At 37.2% G+C, this 17693-nt stretch overlaps 1 protein-coding gene across 7 annotated transcripts in view; it reads left to right on the forward strand.

Annotated features, from left to right (window-relative positions):
* BIVM (basic, immunoglobulin-like variable motif containing) overlaps nucleotides 1–17693 on the forward strand; it is a 36045-nt gene that overhangs the window by 9410 nt on the left and 8942 nt on the right. For all 7 annotated transcript variants that reach the window (XM_032246185.1, XM_032246183.1, XM_032246186.1 and 4 more), the window contains exons 4-8: nucleotides 6029–6155; nucleotides 11331–11426; nucleotides 12033–12137; nucleotides 12355–12449; nucleotides 17193–17325. In XM_032246185.1, coding sequence (XP_032102076.1) covers nucleotides 6029–6155; nucleotides 11331–11426; nucleotides 12033–12137; nucleotides 12355–12449; nucleotides 17193–17325 — 556 coding nt within the window. The remainder of the gene's footprint in view (nucleotides 1–6028; nucleotides 6156–11330; nucleotides 11427–12032; nucleotides 12138–12354; nucleotides 12450–17192; nucleotides 17326–17693) is intronic.

Genomic DNA, 17693 nt, shown 5'->3' on the forward strand with positions numbered 1-17693 from the left:
CTTTGATACATCTTTTACTTAGGTACATGCTGTTTAATTGTAGATATTTATATTTTTTCTAAATATTAATTTCTAGTTTAGTTCCCTTATGGACAGAGGGCATATGCTCTTAGTCTTTAAAAATTTACTGAGACTTGTTTTATGACCCAACATATGGTCTATCTTGGTGAATGTACCATGTGCACTTGAAAAGAATGTGCATCTGCAGTCATTGGGAGTATCTATAAATATTAATTATGTCAAAGTGTTTGAAAGTGTTATTCACATCTTTTGTGTCTCTGATTAACTTATGTCTTGTTCTGTCAATTGCTGAAAGAAGGGCGTTGAAAATCTTCAACTATGATTGTGAAGTTTTCTTTTCTGCATTTAATTTCTTTTTAAAAAACTAATACATGTTTAATAACATAAATTTTACCATCTTAAAGATTTTTACTTGTGCAGTTTAATGGCATTAAGTATGTTCATATTGTTGTGTAACCATCATCACTATTCATCTCCAAATCTCTTTTTATATTCCAAAATAAACTTTGTACCCATTAATCAATAAATCCTGATTGCTTCTCCTCACAGTAATGGAAACTGCCATTTTACTTTCTGTCACTGTAAATTTGACTATTCCAGGTACCTTATGTAAGTGAAATCATATAGTCTTTTTATGACTGGTTTATTTATAGCCACCCTTGCTCTCTTCTGGTACTATTTGCTTTGGAATACCTATTTTCATCCTTTTACTTTCAACCTATTCCTATCTCTATATCTAAAGTGTGTGTTTCAGAAATGAGTGTTCCATTTAAATTATATTTATAGTTCATATCATTTGTTACACAAATGGACTGAGAATCAAACAACAGAAATATAGTTAGCTAATTTTTTCTGTTACTTTTTCATGTGTGAACCCATGTATATGAAAGTATATTTTTTTAAATCCATTCTGCCAATCTCTGCCTTTTGAGTGAAAAATTTAATCCATTTACATTTAAAGTAATCCCTGATAAGGAAAGACTTTGGTCATTTTGCTGCTTGTTATGTATATATAACCCACTTTCAGTTATTGATATTATAAAATTACATCTTTATACATTGTGTGTCTGAAAACATAAACTAATAATTTTTATGCATTAATCTCTAAAATAATGTAGAAAACAAAATGTGAAGTTAACAGCTATTTTTATAATAATAGCTTTTTTATTTTCATTTTTTATTTTGAGATAGGGTCTTTGTATCTTGCCCAGACTGGGGTGCAGTGGCGTGACCATGGCTTAATACAGCCTTGACCTCCCAGGCTCAAGCAATCCTCCCACCTCAGCCTCTCAAGTAGCTGGGACTACAGGTGCACACCACCACTCTGGGGCATTTTTTACATTTTTTGTAGAGCTGGACTCTCACTATGTTGCCAGGGCTGATCTTGAACTCATGGGCTCAAGCAATCTTCCTACCTTGGCCTTGCAGAGTGCTGGGAATACAGGCATGAGCCACTGCACCTGGCCTACTACTAGCTTTTAAACTAATAATACTTTTTCAGCCAGGTGAGATGGCTCACGCCTGTAATCCTATCACTTTGGGAGGCCAAGGTGGGCAAATCACGAGGTCAGGAGTTTGAGACCAGCCTGTCCAACATGGTGAAAACCTGTCTCTACTAAAAATACAAAAATTAGCTGGGCCTGAGTGATGGGCCCTGTAATCCCAGGTACTTAGGAGGCTCAGGCAGGAGAATCACTTGAACCTGGGAGTGGAGGTTGCAGTGAGCCAAGATTGCCCACTGCACTCCAGCCCGGGTGACAGTGTGAGACTCTGTCTCAAAAAAAAATTTCACAAATGTATTAGTCTCATAAATCCTATAGAATACAAAAACTGGAGTTGTAAACTAACAAAATAACACTGGCTTTTATAATTGTTCGTGTGTTAACTTTACTGATGTAAATTTGTTTTTTTCCTGTGGCTTTGAGGTAGTAGCTAATGTCCTTTCATTTCAACCAGCAGGAATCCTTTTAGTATTCCTTATAGGGCAGGTCTAGTGGTAATAAACTTCCTCGGTTTTTGTTTGTCTGGGAATGTCTGAGTTTCTCCTTCACTTTTGAAGGACAGTTTTGCTGGATTTAGGATTCTTGTTTGAAATTTTTTTTCTCTCAACACTTTGAATATATCAGCCTACTTTCTTCTGGCTTCCAAAGTTTCTGATGAGAAATCTGTTGATATTCTTATTAACAATCCATTGTGTGTGATGAGTTGCTTCTCTTGTGTTTCTTTGAAGAATCTTTGTCTTTCTGCAATTTTTTTGAGACAGAGTTTTGCTCTTGTGGCCCAGGCTGGAGTGCAATGGCATGATCTAGGCTCACTGCAACCTCCACTTCCTGGGTTCAAGTGATTCTCCTGCCCCAGCCTCCCAAGTAGCTGGGATTACAGGGATATACCACCATGCCCGACTAATTTTGTATTTTTTGTAGAGACAGGGTTTCTCCATGTTGGTTAGGCTGGTCTCAAACTCCCTACCTCAGGTGATCCACCTACCTTGGCCTCCCAAAGTGCTGGGATTACAGGTGTGAGCCACTGTACCCGGCCTTGCAATTTTATTATAATGTGTCTTGGTATGGGTCTAAGTTCCTCCTACTTGGATTTGTTGAGTTTCTTGGATGTTTATATTTATGCTTTTTAAATCAAATTTGGAAAGTTTTTAGCCATTATATCTTTGGATAGTCTCTCTACCCTTTTTTTGGTGTCTTCTCCTTCTTGAACTTCTGCAGTGCAGAGGTTGGTCCACTTGATGGTGTCCCCAAGTCCCTTAAGGTCTGTTCACTTTTCTTCAGTCCTTTTTCTTTCTGTTCCTCATACTCAATTATTTCAGTTTTCCCATCTTCAGGTTCACGAATTCTTTCTTCTGCCTGCTCAAGTCTGCCTTTGAATCACTCTAGTGAGTTTTTCATTTCAGTTACTATATTTTTCAGCCCAATAATTTTTTTTTATTTCATTCTAAGTTTTCTGTTTCTTCACTGATATTTCCATGTTCTTCGTACATTCATCTTTCTTTAATTCTTTCAGCATCTTTAGGATAGTGATTTTAAAGTCCTTGTCTAGCAAGTCTGCCATTTGGTTTCCCAGAGACGGTTTCTGTTGGTTTATATATTTTTTTGTTCCTTTGAATGGACCATATTCTGTTTCTTTGTGTGCCTTGTGATTTTTGTTGTTGTTGTTGGAAACTAGACATTCAAATGTTAATTAACAATGCAGTAACTCTGGAAACCGATTCCTGTCTTTCCCAGAGTTTGTCAGTTTTAGTTTTTGCCCTTCTCTGTAACTCTCTTCTTTCTGGGTTCCCTCTCACCTCACTTTCAGTCATAGTGATTGTACAGGACTCTGTACTTTGGTTCTTCCAGTAAAAAAGACAGTGGATTTTCTGCCTTTATTTGCTCTTCTCATACCTTTTTCTAAAAGGCAGTGTGGTGAATTCCTGCGTGTGTGTGTGTGTGTGTGTGTGTGTGTGTGTGTGTATGTGTGTGTGTGGTGTTGAGGCTGTGTGCATGTGCTGTGGGTAGGGTGAGGAATGGAAGAAGGAACTTGGTAATGAGCAGGAGCAGTGGTTGAAGGTTCTTGAAGCTGATGTGATAGGAGGCAGAAGGTGCAGCTGTTGCTTTTATGTTCCCATCTCAAACTTAGCTTTCACTTTTACGAGGCTTCCTTCCCTTAAATTGAATGAACTTTTTTTTTTTTTTTTTTGAGACGGAGTTTCGCTCTTGTTACCCAGGCTGGAGTGCAATGGCGCGATCTCGGCTCACCGCAACCTCCGCCTCCTGGGTTCAGGCAATTCTCCTGCCTCAGCCTCCTGAGTAGCTGGGATTACAGGCACGCACCACCATGCCCAGCTAATTTTTTGTATTTTTAGTAGAGACGGGGTTTCACCATGTTGACCAGGATGGTCTCGATCTCTTGACCTCGTGATCCACCCGCCTCGGCCTCCCAAAGTGCTGGGTTTATAGGCTTGAGCCACCGCGCCCGGCCCTGAATGAACTTTTGACTGTGGGACCAGCTCCTTTTGTGGCAGTGCGGGGCTTTTATGAAGTATGCTTATATGGACCATATATGCTCATTGATCCCAGGGGCAATCCTAGATTCAGCAAAAAGAGAATAGGGTAAGGTCATGGAACTCTAGAGGAAAGTGTGAGTACAGTCAAGGTCACACATTTCCATGTTTCAGTAGCCTTAAAATTTTAAGTGGATGGGAAAACTACTTAGGGAATTAAGTCATTATTAGGCAGTGAAGACATTCAAGAAATGTTAGAAACTCATTCTTCTGTCATCTGACTCTCTAAGAGTCATTTTACCAGTGAAGGAAATTTGGCACAATGAGATTTGGCGCAATTGCTCACCTTTGCCAGTGATGTTCAGCTCTGTGAAAGTGTGTTCTCTGTAAAAGCTTAGAAAAAGTAATTAAAAGGGTCAAGCATGGTGGCTCACACTTGTAATCTCAGCATTTTGAGAGGCTGAGGCAGGAGGATTGCTTGAGTTCAGGAGTTTGAGACCAACCTGGGCAACATAACAAGACCCTGTCTCTACTAAAAATGCAAAAATTAGCTGGGCATGGTCACGCTCACTTGTCGTCCCAGGTACTCTGGAGGCTGATGTAGGAGGATTGCTTGAGCCCAGGAGGCGGAGGTCACAGTGAGCGGAGATTGCGTCACTGCACTCCCGTCTGGGCAACAGTGCAGGACCCTGTCACAAACGAACAAAAAGAATAATTAAAAGGAAGGTGAAACATTGTTTCTTGACTTTATAGTCTTCATTATTATTACATTTTTACAGAAATTCCCTGTATAATAATAGTTCCTGTGTTCCAGCTGTTTGTAGGTGCCAAATGGTTTCAGTGTAAAGCATCTTGAATGAACAAAACTGATCTCTTCCCATGTTTGCTTACTAGGCATATATGTATATAATCTGTTTTCTAATTTATGGATGACTCATAAAAATGAAATATTAGCCTTCAAAACTGTTGTAAAATAGAATATGTGTGCAAGATTCAAGTATTTGAGCATGGCTATCTGTAATCTTAATAGTATTTTAATGAAATGAGGCGTGGATGTTATTTATTGATATTTTAATTATATAACTTTTTTACTAGATACTTCACTAACATCATTCAGAATTAAAAAATATAAAAATTAAAAAGTATAGCATGGATACCCCATTCTTCATGATGTGGTTATTTCACATTTCATGCTTGTATCAAAACATCTACATACTCCATAAATGTGTACCCACTATGTACGCACAAAAATTTAAAAAGTTAAAAAGTATAAATTCTCACTCTTACTTTTGGCTCCCTTTTGTCTTAGCTTCCAATTCTTCCTTCCTCAGTTATAACCACTGTTGTTTGTCTTGAGGGTCTTTTGGAGAATGTATGTGTGTGTGTGTACATGCATATATACATGCATACATGCACACAGGAGGCTTTGATTTTCATTGTAGTTCCTCTGCTAAAGTTGCATTTTAGTAATGTGCATGTGTGCATCATTCTTCATTCTGTCATCTCTGTAGGCCCAGGGTTATTGTTAAACATCGTATCATCACATTATTGGATCTGGTGCTTTTACTTTCTTAACAGAGTTGCATTGATTTTGGTTTTATTGTTTTCTTCATTTTCTGGAAAGTGGTCTAGTTAAATTTTTTACTGTTGATAATTTGATTTTCTAGATGTGGCTAAAGATTTAGTGATTGATTGTTTTTCCAGCTAAGTGATTAGCTCTGGAATTGGACTTTAAGAACCTGATATAAAATAGGATTCATGGTTGTTTAAATTTGTTTGTATTCTCTCTTTCTCTTTAAGGTAGGGGACTATAATTGAAACTACATGTATTATTTCAATGTGTTTGCAAATAGAACCAGTGGCAGTTATTTATTTATTATTATTTTTTCTTTGCACTCTCTCAGCAGAATTATTAAGGCAGTTACTTCTTAAATTTTGGTGCATAATTAATTTTTGTCATTTCAGTTAACTTCACCTTAAGCATTTTGCTGATTTTATACCCTTATATTCTAGGCAATGCAAAGAGACAAGTTTCCAAGAAAAAAACTTCAGATAAAAAAGGAAGATATCAGAAAGAATGTCCTCAGCATTCTCCTCTTGAGGATATTAAACAGCGGAAAGTATTAGACCTCAGAAGATGGTGACGTTATCAGTTTTAATTTTTTTCATTTTTGAAATATCTAATATGTGTTGGCAATAATTTAGCAGTTTACAAATTAATACATTATAGGTATAATAAATATTTTTAGTTCTAAAATTATTACCAGGATTTCTGAATATTTAAAGTCTACCACAAATGTTTGAAGTAGATTAATAATGAGCTATGCTTGTCTTTCACCGACTTGGCTGATTATTTGAGTCATTTGTGTGATTCCACATAACTGCCATCTAGATTTAACGATTAATCTTTTGATGTCATTATATACTTAGGTTTTCTTTGCTGAAGAATTTTCAAGTAAGTGACTGATAGTTATCGTATTTCATCTCAAGTTACCTAAGTATGCATCTCTAAAAAAATGACTTTTTTCTACTTAACCATAATACTTTTGTCATATCTAATAAGATTAATAATATTTCCCTAATATCTAATTCCCAGGCTAAAGTCACATTTCCTAGATTGTTCTGAAAAGTCTTCACATATTTTTGTTCAGAGTGGGACCCAGTTGTGAACCACATGTTTGCTTGTTGTGACCCATAAATCTCTCAATCTACGACAGTCTCCACCCCACCTTCCCCCTTCCCCCTTGTCTTTTTAAAATTCTATTTATTTTAATCGACAAGAATTGTAAAGATTGACTTATTGAAGAAACTTGGCCAGATATTTTGCAGAATGTCCTACATTCTAGATTTGTTCTTTCCTTTTGGTTTCCTAAATTAGTTATCTAACCTCAATATTTCCTGTAAACTTCAAGTTGAATATAAAGACTTGATTAAATTCCAGTACAACATTTTATGTAAGAATACTGCTTGAGTGGGCCTTCATACTTCAAACGTTTCACATCAGAAGGCACATGGTATCTGATTATCCAGTATGAGCAATTCTAAGTGACTACTGGGTTTAGGCAGTGATAGCTGTATTCTACATTGACGAGTTAGTTCCTTCCTTTCTGCCACCCTCAAGTAATCAGCAGCGTGACAGAGTGGCATTAGCTAATGGCCAGGTTCCATCAACTTTTTACCTTATGATTTTAGCCAAATGTATTGACAACCCAAACCCATTGATGATCCTTGTCTGAATCTTTGTTGCAAAATGGTTATATTTCAAAATTCTATCTTTTAAAAAATGTGTTTATTACCCAGTCTTCTTCTCTAGTTTTCATTCATCAACTGGAGCTATTTGGTCATCTTAAAATACAGTTCCTAGTCTAAAGAAAACAAATTTAATTCATGCCAACTTTTATGTATTACTGACTCTCATTTGAGTCTTTAAAATTCATTTGTATGACATTTTAGAAATACATTTTTATCACTTATTTAATAAATATTGGTCCCTTTGCTATAGGCTGAGAAACAGAGATGCACACAACATGGTCTTCGTTTTCCCAAGGTGTAAAATCTAGTTGAGGAGAGGGGCTAAACAGAAAAATATTAAATATCTTAAGCAGTTTGTCATGTAATGGGTATGAATCCATAATTAACCACGAAAGGAGGTAATGATCACCAAAATGCTTTACTAAGGTCCTAGGTCTTAAGGGAGGAAATATGAAGGGTTGGAGGGGTGAAGGGTCTTTGAAAGAATTACAGGAAAGTGTCTTTGGAATGTGGGTAATGAAAAGAGAATAGTTTGTCTAGAGTGAGGCTCAGAGAAGCCAAGAAACCTGCCAATGTCATGTGGCTAATAAGCAGAAGATCTTGTATTGAAACCGAAGACTAGACTTCAACATTCGTGCTGTTTCCCTGTAACACATGTCATGATGTCTTTCTTAGGTATCAGGCTCAAGATTTAGATTTTGGTTTTTTCTGAGTTAAAGATAAGCCATGGACAATTTCTTAACAAAAGGAACTTTTATAAAGATAAATTTGGAGTAGTTAGTATGTATGGAATAATGGAGAAGAGACACTAAAGTAAAAAATATTCATTTTAGTTTCTTTGAAAAGAAGGCTTTGCTCATTTGTCCTTCTAATTGCTTAGATTTAAGCTTTGTTTCAACAACAAATATGCGTAACTGCATTTTAATAATATAACATGTGAGGCTGTGAAAGCTAGCACTAGGAAGGATAGATGGGAGAAATGCACTGAGGGGAAACCATCACCAAGACTTTAAGCCTATTTTCCACTGACAATATTACAATATTAGGTTAGAATGGAAAGTCCCGTAGAAACTAGGAGAATGTTGGTAAACGTTTTAATCTGGTCATAAACAAGACTAGAAAACAAGTTTAGACTGATGAAAAAGTGTGAAAAATCTTAAGAGAAACTTCCCTTTTCATCTCCTTTTTAAAATGTTCAGGCCAAATTTAGTGTTATGAGAAAAAATATACACATGCATGCAATACTTTCTTAGTAAATATATGTAAAGATAAATTTTGTAACATATAAAACACTGTTAGTATTGGACTTGTAAAATAATCCCCAGAATTGAACTCTGGCAAAAATATTCACAGCAGAAAAAAAAAAATCAGTCAGTGAATGAGTTGCTTGTGCTTTATCAGCATGGGCCATATAGCTTATGATGACGGAGCTATTAATAATCACCTGTCCACAAAGATGTCTTAGGTTGGAGTTCACACTCATATTTAAACAACTAGGGCAGATTACTTGAATAAGAACATTAGTAAATTGCTCATATGTTTCCAGGGATGGGGGAAAGGGGAAAAAGGGCGTTGTGGTGTTCAGTGGGCAAAGAGTTTCATTTTTGTGAGATGAAAAACTTCTGTTGCCCAACGATTTGTGTATAGTTGACACTACTGACCTGTACACTTAAAAATGGTTTACATGATAAATTTTATGTTTTATGTTTATTTTTTATTTATTTTATTTTTATTTATTTATTTTTTTATTTAAGTTCTGGGTACATGTGCAGAACTTGCAGGATTGTTTCATAGGTATACGCATGCCGTGGTGGTTTGCTGCCTCCACCCCTGGTCACGTACGTTAGGTATTTCTCTTAATGTTATCCCTCCCAAATCTCCCCATCCTCTGCTATCCCTCCCCTAGCCCCCGAACCCCCAACAGACCTCAGTGTGTGATGTTCCCCTCCCTGTGTCCATGTTTCTCATTGTTAAACACCCACCTATGAGTGGTGTTTGGTTTTCTGTTCCTGTGTCAGTTTGCTGAGAATGATGGTTTCCAGATTCATCCATGTCCCTGCAAAGGACATGAACTCATCCTTTTTCATGGCTGCATAGTATTCCATGGTGTATATGTGCCACATTTTCTTTATCTAGTTTATTGTTAATGGACATTTGGGTTGGTTCCAAGTCTTTCCTATTGTAAACAGTCTTTGCCATTATAAGCAGTGAACATACATGTGCATGTGTCTTTATAATAGAATCATTTATAATCCTTTAGGTATATACCCAGTAATGGGATTGCTGGGTCAAATGGTATTTCTATTTCTAGATCCTTGAGGAATCGCCACATTGTCTTCTACAATGGATGAACTAATTTATACTCCCACCAACAGTGTAAAAGTGTTCCTGTTTCTCCACATCCCCTCCAACGTCTGTTGTCTCCAGATTTTTTAACGATCGCTATTCCAACTGGTGTGAGATGGTATCTCAATGTGGTTTTGATTTGCATTTCCCTGATGACCAGTGATGATGAGCATTTTTCATATGTTTCTTGGCCGCATAAATGTCTTCTTTTGAAAAGTGTCTGTTCGTATCTTTCACCCACTTTTTGATGTTTTTTTTTTCCTTGTAAATTTATTTTAGTCCTTTGTAGATTCTGGATATTAGCCCTTTGTCAGATGGGTAGCTTGCAAAAATATTTTCCCATTCTGTTGGTTGCTGGCTCACTCTAATGATTGTTTCTTTTGTCGTGCAGAATTTATTTTTTATTTTATTATTTTTATTTTTATGTTGTATGTTTTTATCACAATTAAAGAACAAAGCACAACTGAGGGAGGATTCAACAGATTTGACAATGAGGTGTTGAAGACAGCACTTAGTATGTTAAGTGACAGTTATTACTTTTGTGTATCATTTTGTGTAGTTCAGTCTGTAGATTTAGGGGTCATGGCCCATGTTCTCACTTATCAGTGGGAGCTGAACAGTGTGAGCACATGGACACAGGGAGGGAAAAACACATACTGGGCCCTGTTGAGGGGTAGGAGATGGGGGAAAGAGAGCATCAGGAAAACTAACTAATGCACATGGGTCTTAATACCTAGGTGATGGGTTGAGATGCAGCAAACCACCATGGCACACATTTACCTATCTAACAAAGCTGCACATCCTGCACGTGTACCTTAGAACTTAAAAAAAAAAAGATTTAAGGGTCATGGTTAACATGTATGTGTGCCAATATGCATAGTATATGTACATATACAAATGCACATATGTACACATGCATATGTCTAATTTTTCATTTTGTAAATTAATTTTTCAGACGACACTAATGTTGCTCTTAGTGATGATAGGTCTTGTTTCTTTGTTTCACTCTGGCTACTTCTTAGCATCTTCTTTAGAAAGCAGTAGAAGAAGATCATTTGAAAGCCAACCTATTCCTTCCTTAAAACAGAATAGTCTGTCTCTTTCTCCTTCTATTCACATTAGCCTCAGTTTCTCTCTTGAATCATGACTGTTTGGAAAATTGTCTGGATTACTGAGTGCCACTGAATCATGCCATGGAAGGATTTTGTGTTTTACTTTTAAAATTCTCTGTGACAGGAGAAGTACTGCTTCATGGCTTCTTGCCCAAGGATTTTAGATGGACACAGTGTGTAATAAATGGATGATATTTAGTTTGGGTTGAAGAATCTCTCTGAGAAGTTGATACAAGGGGGTAATGCGTTGTTTCTCCTGTATTTCTGAGGAAGCAAATAACCATGTATGCAGTTCAACCAGGATTTTACACCAAAATTTTAATAAGTGATGTCTAAATTTATATATTAATTTTTTTCCCATTGGTTTGTATAACATCCACTTTAACTGGTAGTTAGTCATACTTAGCTGTCTTTATTAAAGTAGGTGATTTATTGTTATTTTACAGTTATGACATGATTAATTAGGAAAATGGAAGATTTTCACATTGATTTAGGAGATCAAAGTTTTCATTATATTAACACTCTTAATTGCAATGAGTTTTCTATTTCTAGCATGCCTATTTTGTATTCGTTCAAGTGAAGAAAATGGTCTTTTGTTTTCTCAGGTATTGCATAAGCCGACCACAGTATAAGACTTCTTGTGGCATCTCCTCATTAATTTCTTGTTGGAATTTCTTATACAGCACAATGGGAGCTGGAAAGTAAGTATGGCAATTTATCAATATCCCCAAACTCCAAGATAATTTGATGTTGCTTTTTCTATAACAGAAAATTTTTAAGAAGATATTTTTTATAAATTAGAAAAACCCTGCTTTATTTTGGTATAAAGCTTTTAGCTTAAAATATATACATGTATTATTTTCAATAAAATAAAAATGGGCTGGGTGCAGTGGCTCACACCTGTAATCTCAGCACTTTGGGAGGCCAAGGCAGGAGTATCACTTGAAGCCAAGGAGTTTGAGACCAGCCTGGGCAACAAAGCAAGACCCCATCTCTACAAAAAGTAAAATAATAAAAACAACTAGCCAGGAACAATGGCATGTACTTGTAGTTCTAGCCTCTAAGGAAGCTGAGGCAAGAGGATCATTTGAGCCCAGTCGTATAAGGCTGCAGTGAGCTATGCTCATGTCATTGTACTCCATCTTGGACCACAGAGTGAGACCCTGTCTCTAAAAAAATAAAACAAAATAATGAAAAATGTAACTAAAATTATTTGCCAATCAGACAAGTATATTAACATTGAGATAGGCTATATTTACATATGACAGGAATTGAAAAATGAAAAACAATGAATGTTTCTTTTGTAGTCTTCCACCTATTACCCAAGAAGAAGCTTTACATATTCTGGGCTTTCAACCTCCATTTGAAGATATTAGGTTTGGTCCTTTCACGGGAAATACAACACTTATGAGGTATGAAGACCCTCTTAGAGGCAATACTTTATTTCTAGTTTTGCAAAATAATAATGCTGTAGATGTGTGTTGATAGTAAACCATGTATTCAGCCACTGGGTCTCAAATTCTTGTAGATAGGCCAACTTTGGGCTATGCCTGAATTTCTTTAGAATTGCAATAATGCCATCTTTGTTGTAGAATTGTTGCTATCAGCAAATCTTCTTGTTATTTTCAGGTGGTTTAGACAAATTAATGACCACTTCCATGTAAAAGGATGCTCTTATGTTCTATATAAGCCTCATGGGAAGAACAAAACAGCAGGAGAAACTGGTAGGTATACATATAGAAGATTCACACACACACACACACACACACACACACACGCACACACGATTTAGAGTCTATCTCAAAGACTGGCTGTTCAGATTCCTGGAATGTTATGTAAACCCTCAACACAGTCTGTTACTTGCATGTCTTTTTATCTGAGGGAGAAATCATAATAGTAATCTGTAGGGCACTTTTTAATATGCAGTTTAATATTTTACTTCTAATCTTTTCATATAGAACCTTTAGAACTTTAAGGAAATCATAAACACTACTGTAACACATTGTATTATTTGGGTCCATGATGTGTGTGTGTGTGTGTGTGTGTGTGTGTGTGCGTGTGCGTGCGCCTGCGCCTGCGTGTGCACATACTGGTAAAATTCTAAGGAAGCAGCATGGAGTTAGCAGTTTTTCTTCCTAAGAAAGAATGTAAAGATTTGAGAATATTTGATGTTCGACCTGTGTGGTAACATATAATGACAGGAGAATAGACTGTGAAAGTGACAAAGTTCTATAAAATCGTCTTGGTTATAACAGAGATATTAATGGAGTTGATCTCAAGGATATTTTAGTTATGTACTAATTAAATAATTTCTAGTATTAGCAATTTCCATTTTTAAAATTGTTATAATCTTTTGACTGTACAAATCAGAAAATTGTAATACGTCGTTAAAGACAAAATTATTCTGACACTCCTTAAAAGGGTAGGGAAGACTTTAAGACTTGGAAAGGCGGATTATAGTAGGGATGAGAGATCAGGCTCAACTCTGAATACAACAAAGACAGCTGGGAGTTCATAGCCAAGGGACACAGCGAGGACTTTAGGGGTAGGAAATTACCAAGAGGGGACATCAGGGATATAGGGATTCTTGCTAAACTGGCCTAACAGACTTCTTGCTAAAGGCAGGTCAAGGGCTGAGACATCAAGAGTTGGTAGGGGAAGGGGGTGAAGAAGTTGATTAGATATTAAGGGTTGGGGGTTCTCTCTAAACTGACTTAGCAGGATTCTTGCTAAAACTGGATACAGAAGTCTGAGGTCCAGGCCTGGTTGAGAAGAGGACCCAAGGATTCATCAAGAAGAGAATTGTTGTCAATAGAAGGTGTATGGTTTGCCAAGGTAAAAGACAGCCCAAAGTAAGATACATTTCTGTTGACCTATGTTGGGTATATCAAGTTGGTTACTTGGAGGCAGGCTTGGAGATTACATGTTGGTTTCTACACATACTAGTTTTGTGACCTTGAACAAGTCACTTGCTGAGCCGTGGTGTAGACCTTTTATCTTTCTATATTTGTATAGGGTCAGTATGAGTATAAAAGGAGACATATTTGTCATGTGCTTAGCACCCTGTGTTACAGAATAAGGACTCGGTAAGAGCTAGCATTTATTCCTACTGACTAAATGCTATGCATTCACATGGGGCCTGTCTATCCCTCTGGAAAACACCACTTTAAATGCTGTGCTGCTATTTAATTATGTTTCTAGTGAGACTGTCACCACACTACTCTCAGTAAGTGAGCAGGCAATGAAAAACTATGAAAGGATATATTATCTTGTTTGGTAATTTTCTCTTCAGCTGTGTATAGTTTGCTTTTTGTACTATCTATTGAATTTGAGTTTTTTAAAAGAGGTTTTCAATCATTTTTGCTATGTAGTTCTTTTAAAAATCTGTTTTTAAAAATGGTCTCCTTATATTTTCAAGCCCTTTATTTTTTAAATATATTGAAACTTTTTTCCTCTGTATTTGGTGTAATGTATGAAATGTATATCTATCTGATTTCACTGTCTCTTGTTTCTTCTGGATCTCATTTGAGGTGTCTTCATTTGCCATGAAAAGAAAATGCATGATTTGGCATTGTCTTTTACAGTTCTTGAATGTTTATTTCCACAATATATGCCAAACCTTTTTCTGGTCCAAAGATTTTCATGGTCTTTCCCTAGTTATTAGAAGGTATAAGAATGATTCTGTCAATTGTGTTCATTAAAAGTTTTATAAATGTCTGCCAATGACATTTTGCACCCTGTAAACCGAAGACATAGCAGTTGAGTGAAAGCAAGTGAAAGAGTAAGTGTTTGTTTAAAAACACTTTTTTTTTTGAGATACAGTTTTGCTCTTGTTGACCAGGCTGAAGTGCAATGGCGTGATCTCAGCTCACTGCAACCTTCACCTCTGGGTTCAAGGATTCTCCTGCCTCAGCCTCCTAAGTAGCTGGGATTATAGGCATGTGCCACCACGTCTGGCTAATTTTGTAGTTGTAGTAGAGACAAGGTTTCTCCATGTTGGTTAGGCTGGTCTCAAACTCCTGACCTCAGGTGATCCGCCCGCCTCAGCCTCCCAAAGGGCTGGGATTACAGGCATGAGCCACCACACCTGGCCAGATTTTTTTTTTTTTTTTTTTTGAGATGAAATTTTGCTCTTGTTGCCCAAGCTGGAGTGCAGTGGCGCGATCTCGGCTCACCACAACCTCCACCTCCAGGGTTCAAGTGATTCACCTGCCTCAGCCTCCCAAGTAGCTGGGATCACAGGCGTGTGCCACCATGCCCGGCTAATTTTTTATTTTTAGTAGAGATGGGGTTTCTTTATGTTGGTCAAGCCCGGCCAGATCATACTGGAATACAGACTGAACTTCTGAATTTACCTTCCCTCAGTAATACATTTGTGTCTTCTCATACACGGAATTACCTTCTTGGATGACTACCTTAACGTATTAAATGCCATATTTACTGTCTTGGCACTGTGGCTCATGCCTGTAATCCCAGCACTTTGGGAGGCCAAGATGAGCTGATCACTTGACGTCGGGAGTTTAAGGTCAACCTGGCCAACATAGTTAAACCCTATCTCTACTAAAAATACAAAAATTAGCTGGACATGGTGGTAAGTGCCTGGAATCTCAGTTACTCAGGAGGCTGAGGCATGAGGATTGTTTGAACCTGGAGGCAGAGGTTGCAGTGAGCTGAGATTGTGCAATTGCACTCCAGCCTGGGTGACAGAGCGAGACCCTGTCTCAAAAAAATAAAAATAAAAATAAACAAATAAATGCTGTGTTTGCTCTCTTTTATTTCAGAGGGTGATCTTTTTCTGATTTTGGGCTGAAATTGCTGGGGTGTCCCATGGTAGACTTCTCTATACCATCATACCCTGTGTTCCGTAAACTACTCACCGGCTGTTTCCTGAATATATTCCCTCTCCAGTGGTTTTGTTTTCTCATTATGCTCTTTCCTCTGTCTAGATTGTTGAAATCCTGACACTTCATTAAGTTTCATCTTGAATGCTACCCCTTCTTGACTCCTCAAACCTGATGTGCTCCTTCTCCTTTGAATTCTGTACCCTTTTTGTGGCACTATCTTATGCCACCTTCTATTAAAGTTACTTGTTCCATCTTCCCTGCTAATGCACTTGATGGGCGGTGCATCACTCCTTGGCTCTCTGCTACAGCGTGGACCTGCTGTTCTTAGTGGTCTTCAGCTATTTCAGCGGCCAAAAAGTCGATCATTGAAACTATGACTTGCAGGCTTTCATCTGTTTCATCTATTTTTAGGATTTCTAGTTTTAATGGGCTGTTTGATAATAAATAATTTAGCTTCTTCCAGGAGATGCAAGTTAATGAAACCTCAGTTAATGCCTTTGAGTACTAAGTGCTGGTAAAAAGTCATTTCTTATGATCATACTTTTGAAATTGACAGCTATTATAGCTATGGCAAATATACGAAGAATAGTGGGCATAAGAGGTTGTTGTGGTACTACCAGCCTGTCTCTGTAGAGTTGTTATCTTGTCACTTGACTTTTGAAGGCTACTCCATTAGCCTCTATAAGTTTTGTGGAAAGATTAAAGTGTGTGTTAGTATTGTAGAAAATACTGGGTTCTTATCACATAAGATTAGGCTCGCAGATACTATGAAAGGTGAGGGGGAACAGAATTTATTGGGTGAAAAGGAAAAAACTCAGCAAAGCAAGAAGGATTCCTGCTAACAGGCCCCCATCTCACAGATTGAATTGCAGGTTACCACACAGGGACGGGAGAGGCCAGTTCGTCTCCCCCAGTTCTTCTCCCCCACTGCAAACAGCGGGCACTTCCCGAGGCCCAACCCCATCTTCCCAGCACTCAGGCCAGTTGAAGATTCTCCGGGAAGCCCTTTTTATTTGGCCGTTTCATTAGTAGGAGAAGTTTGCATTTTAGAAACTTGTTTATTATCTGGAGTTTATTATTATTCATATATATCAGTAGTCTTTAAGTTGGGATGTGCATACTGTCTATATATTAGAACCTCTGTATTATAATCTAATTTTAAATTCCAATGATTTGTATATCTTTTATAAAGAATATTGGTGCAGTAGTGTATGTATATAGTTTATAAATGCATGTGCTAAAATTGGACATACTTGTTCAGAATTTTTAGTGATAGCTGTATATAACCAGAAAAGTTGAAACCATCGCTGAATACACTCTGTATTATGTTTCAGACAAATTAAATTTCATAGACAACTGTGTGTGTTATTAGAAGGTTTTGGTAAGTGAGGACAGATTTTAGTGCTTTAGTCTGGTAATGAGATTATCTGTGTTTAAAGGGTAAAACAGAATACATTTATTAACATTCTTTCAATAGCTTCTTGTTTTTTCCCTAGCAGTCTCAGTGTGTTTCAAGTAATGTCTTTTCTGTCCTTAGGCCCTTAACCAGTCCTTCGTGTAAAGCATGGACATTGCTTTGTGGGCTTTCAGTTTGTTTGTTTGTTTGTTTGTTTATTTTAATAGCTTCAGGGGCCCTGTCCAAGTTAACCCGGGGATTGAAAGATGAATCGCTGGCTTATATCTATCATTGCCAAAATCATTATTTTTGTCCAATTGGCTTTGAAGCAACCCCTGTTAAAGCTAATAAAGCATTAAGGTAAGCATTGACATGTTTTAGAAGTGCATTTTAAGAAATATTAAAAAATATTCGAAGTCTCTGAAATTGGAAGGCTTGGCGATCTGCTTTCCTGACATCAAGTTAGACTGTTCTTTAAACATTATGACTTACTCTTCTGCAGAATTGCATTTAGTTAATTGTGTTGTTGAAAATTTCCATTTAGATACTATTGTTCAGTCATTATAGGAAAAAGTCATTTGAAAAGTCACTTTTTTTTTCCCCTTAGAGACAGGGTCTCACTCTGTCATCCAGGCTGAGGTGCAGTGGTGTAATCATAGCTCAGTGCAGCCTCAGACTCCTGGCCTCAAGCAATCCTCCTGCCTCAGCTTCTTGAGTAGCTAGGGCTA

Source organism: Sapajus apella, unplaced genomic scaffold (assembly GCF_009761245.1).
Source record: "Sapajus apella isolate SASKATOON/1434 unplaced genomic scaffold, GSC_monkey_1.0 scaffold60, whole genome shotgun sequence".
Lineage (NCBI taxonomy): Eukaryota > Metazoa > Chordata > Mammalia > Primates > Cebidae > Sapajus > Sapajus apella.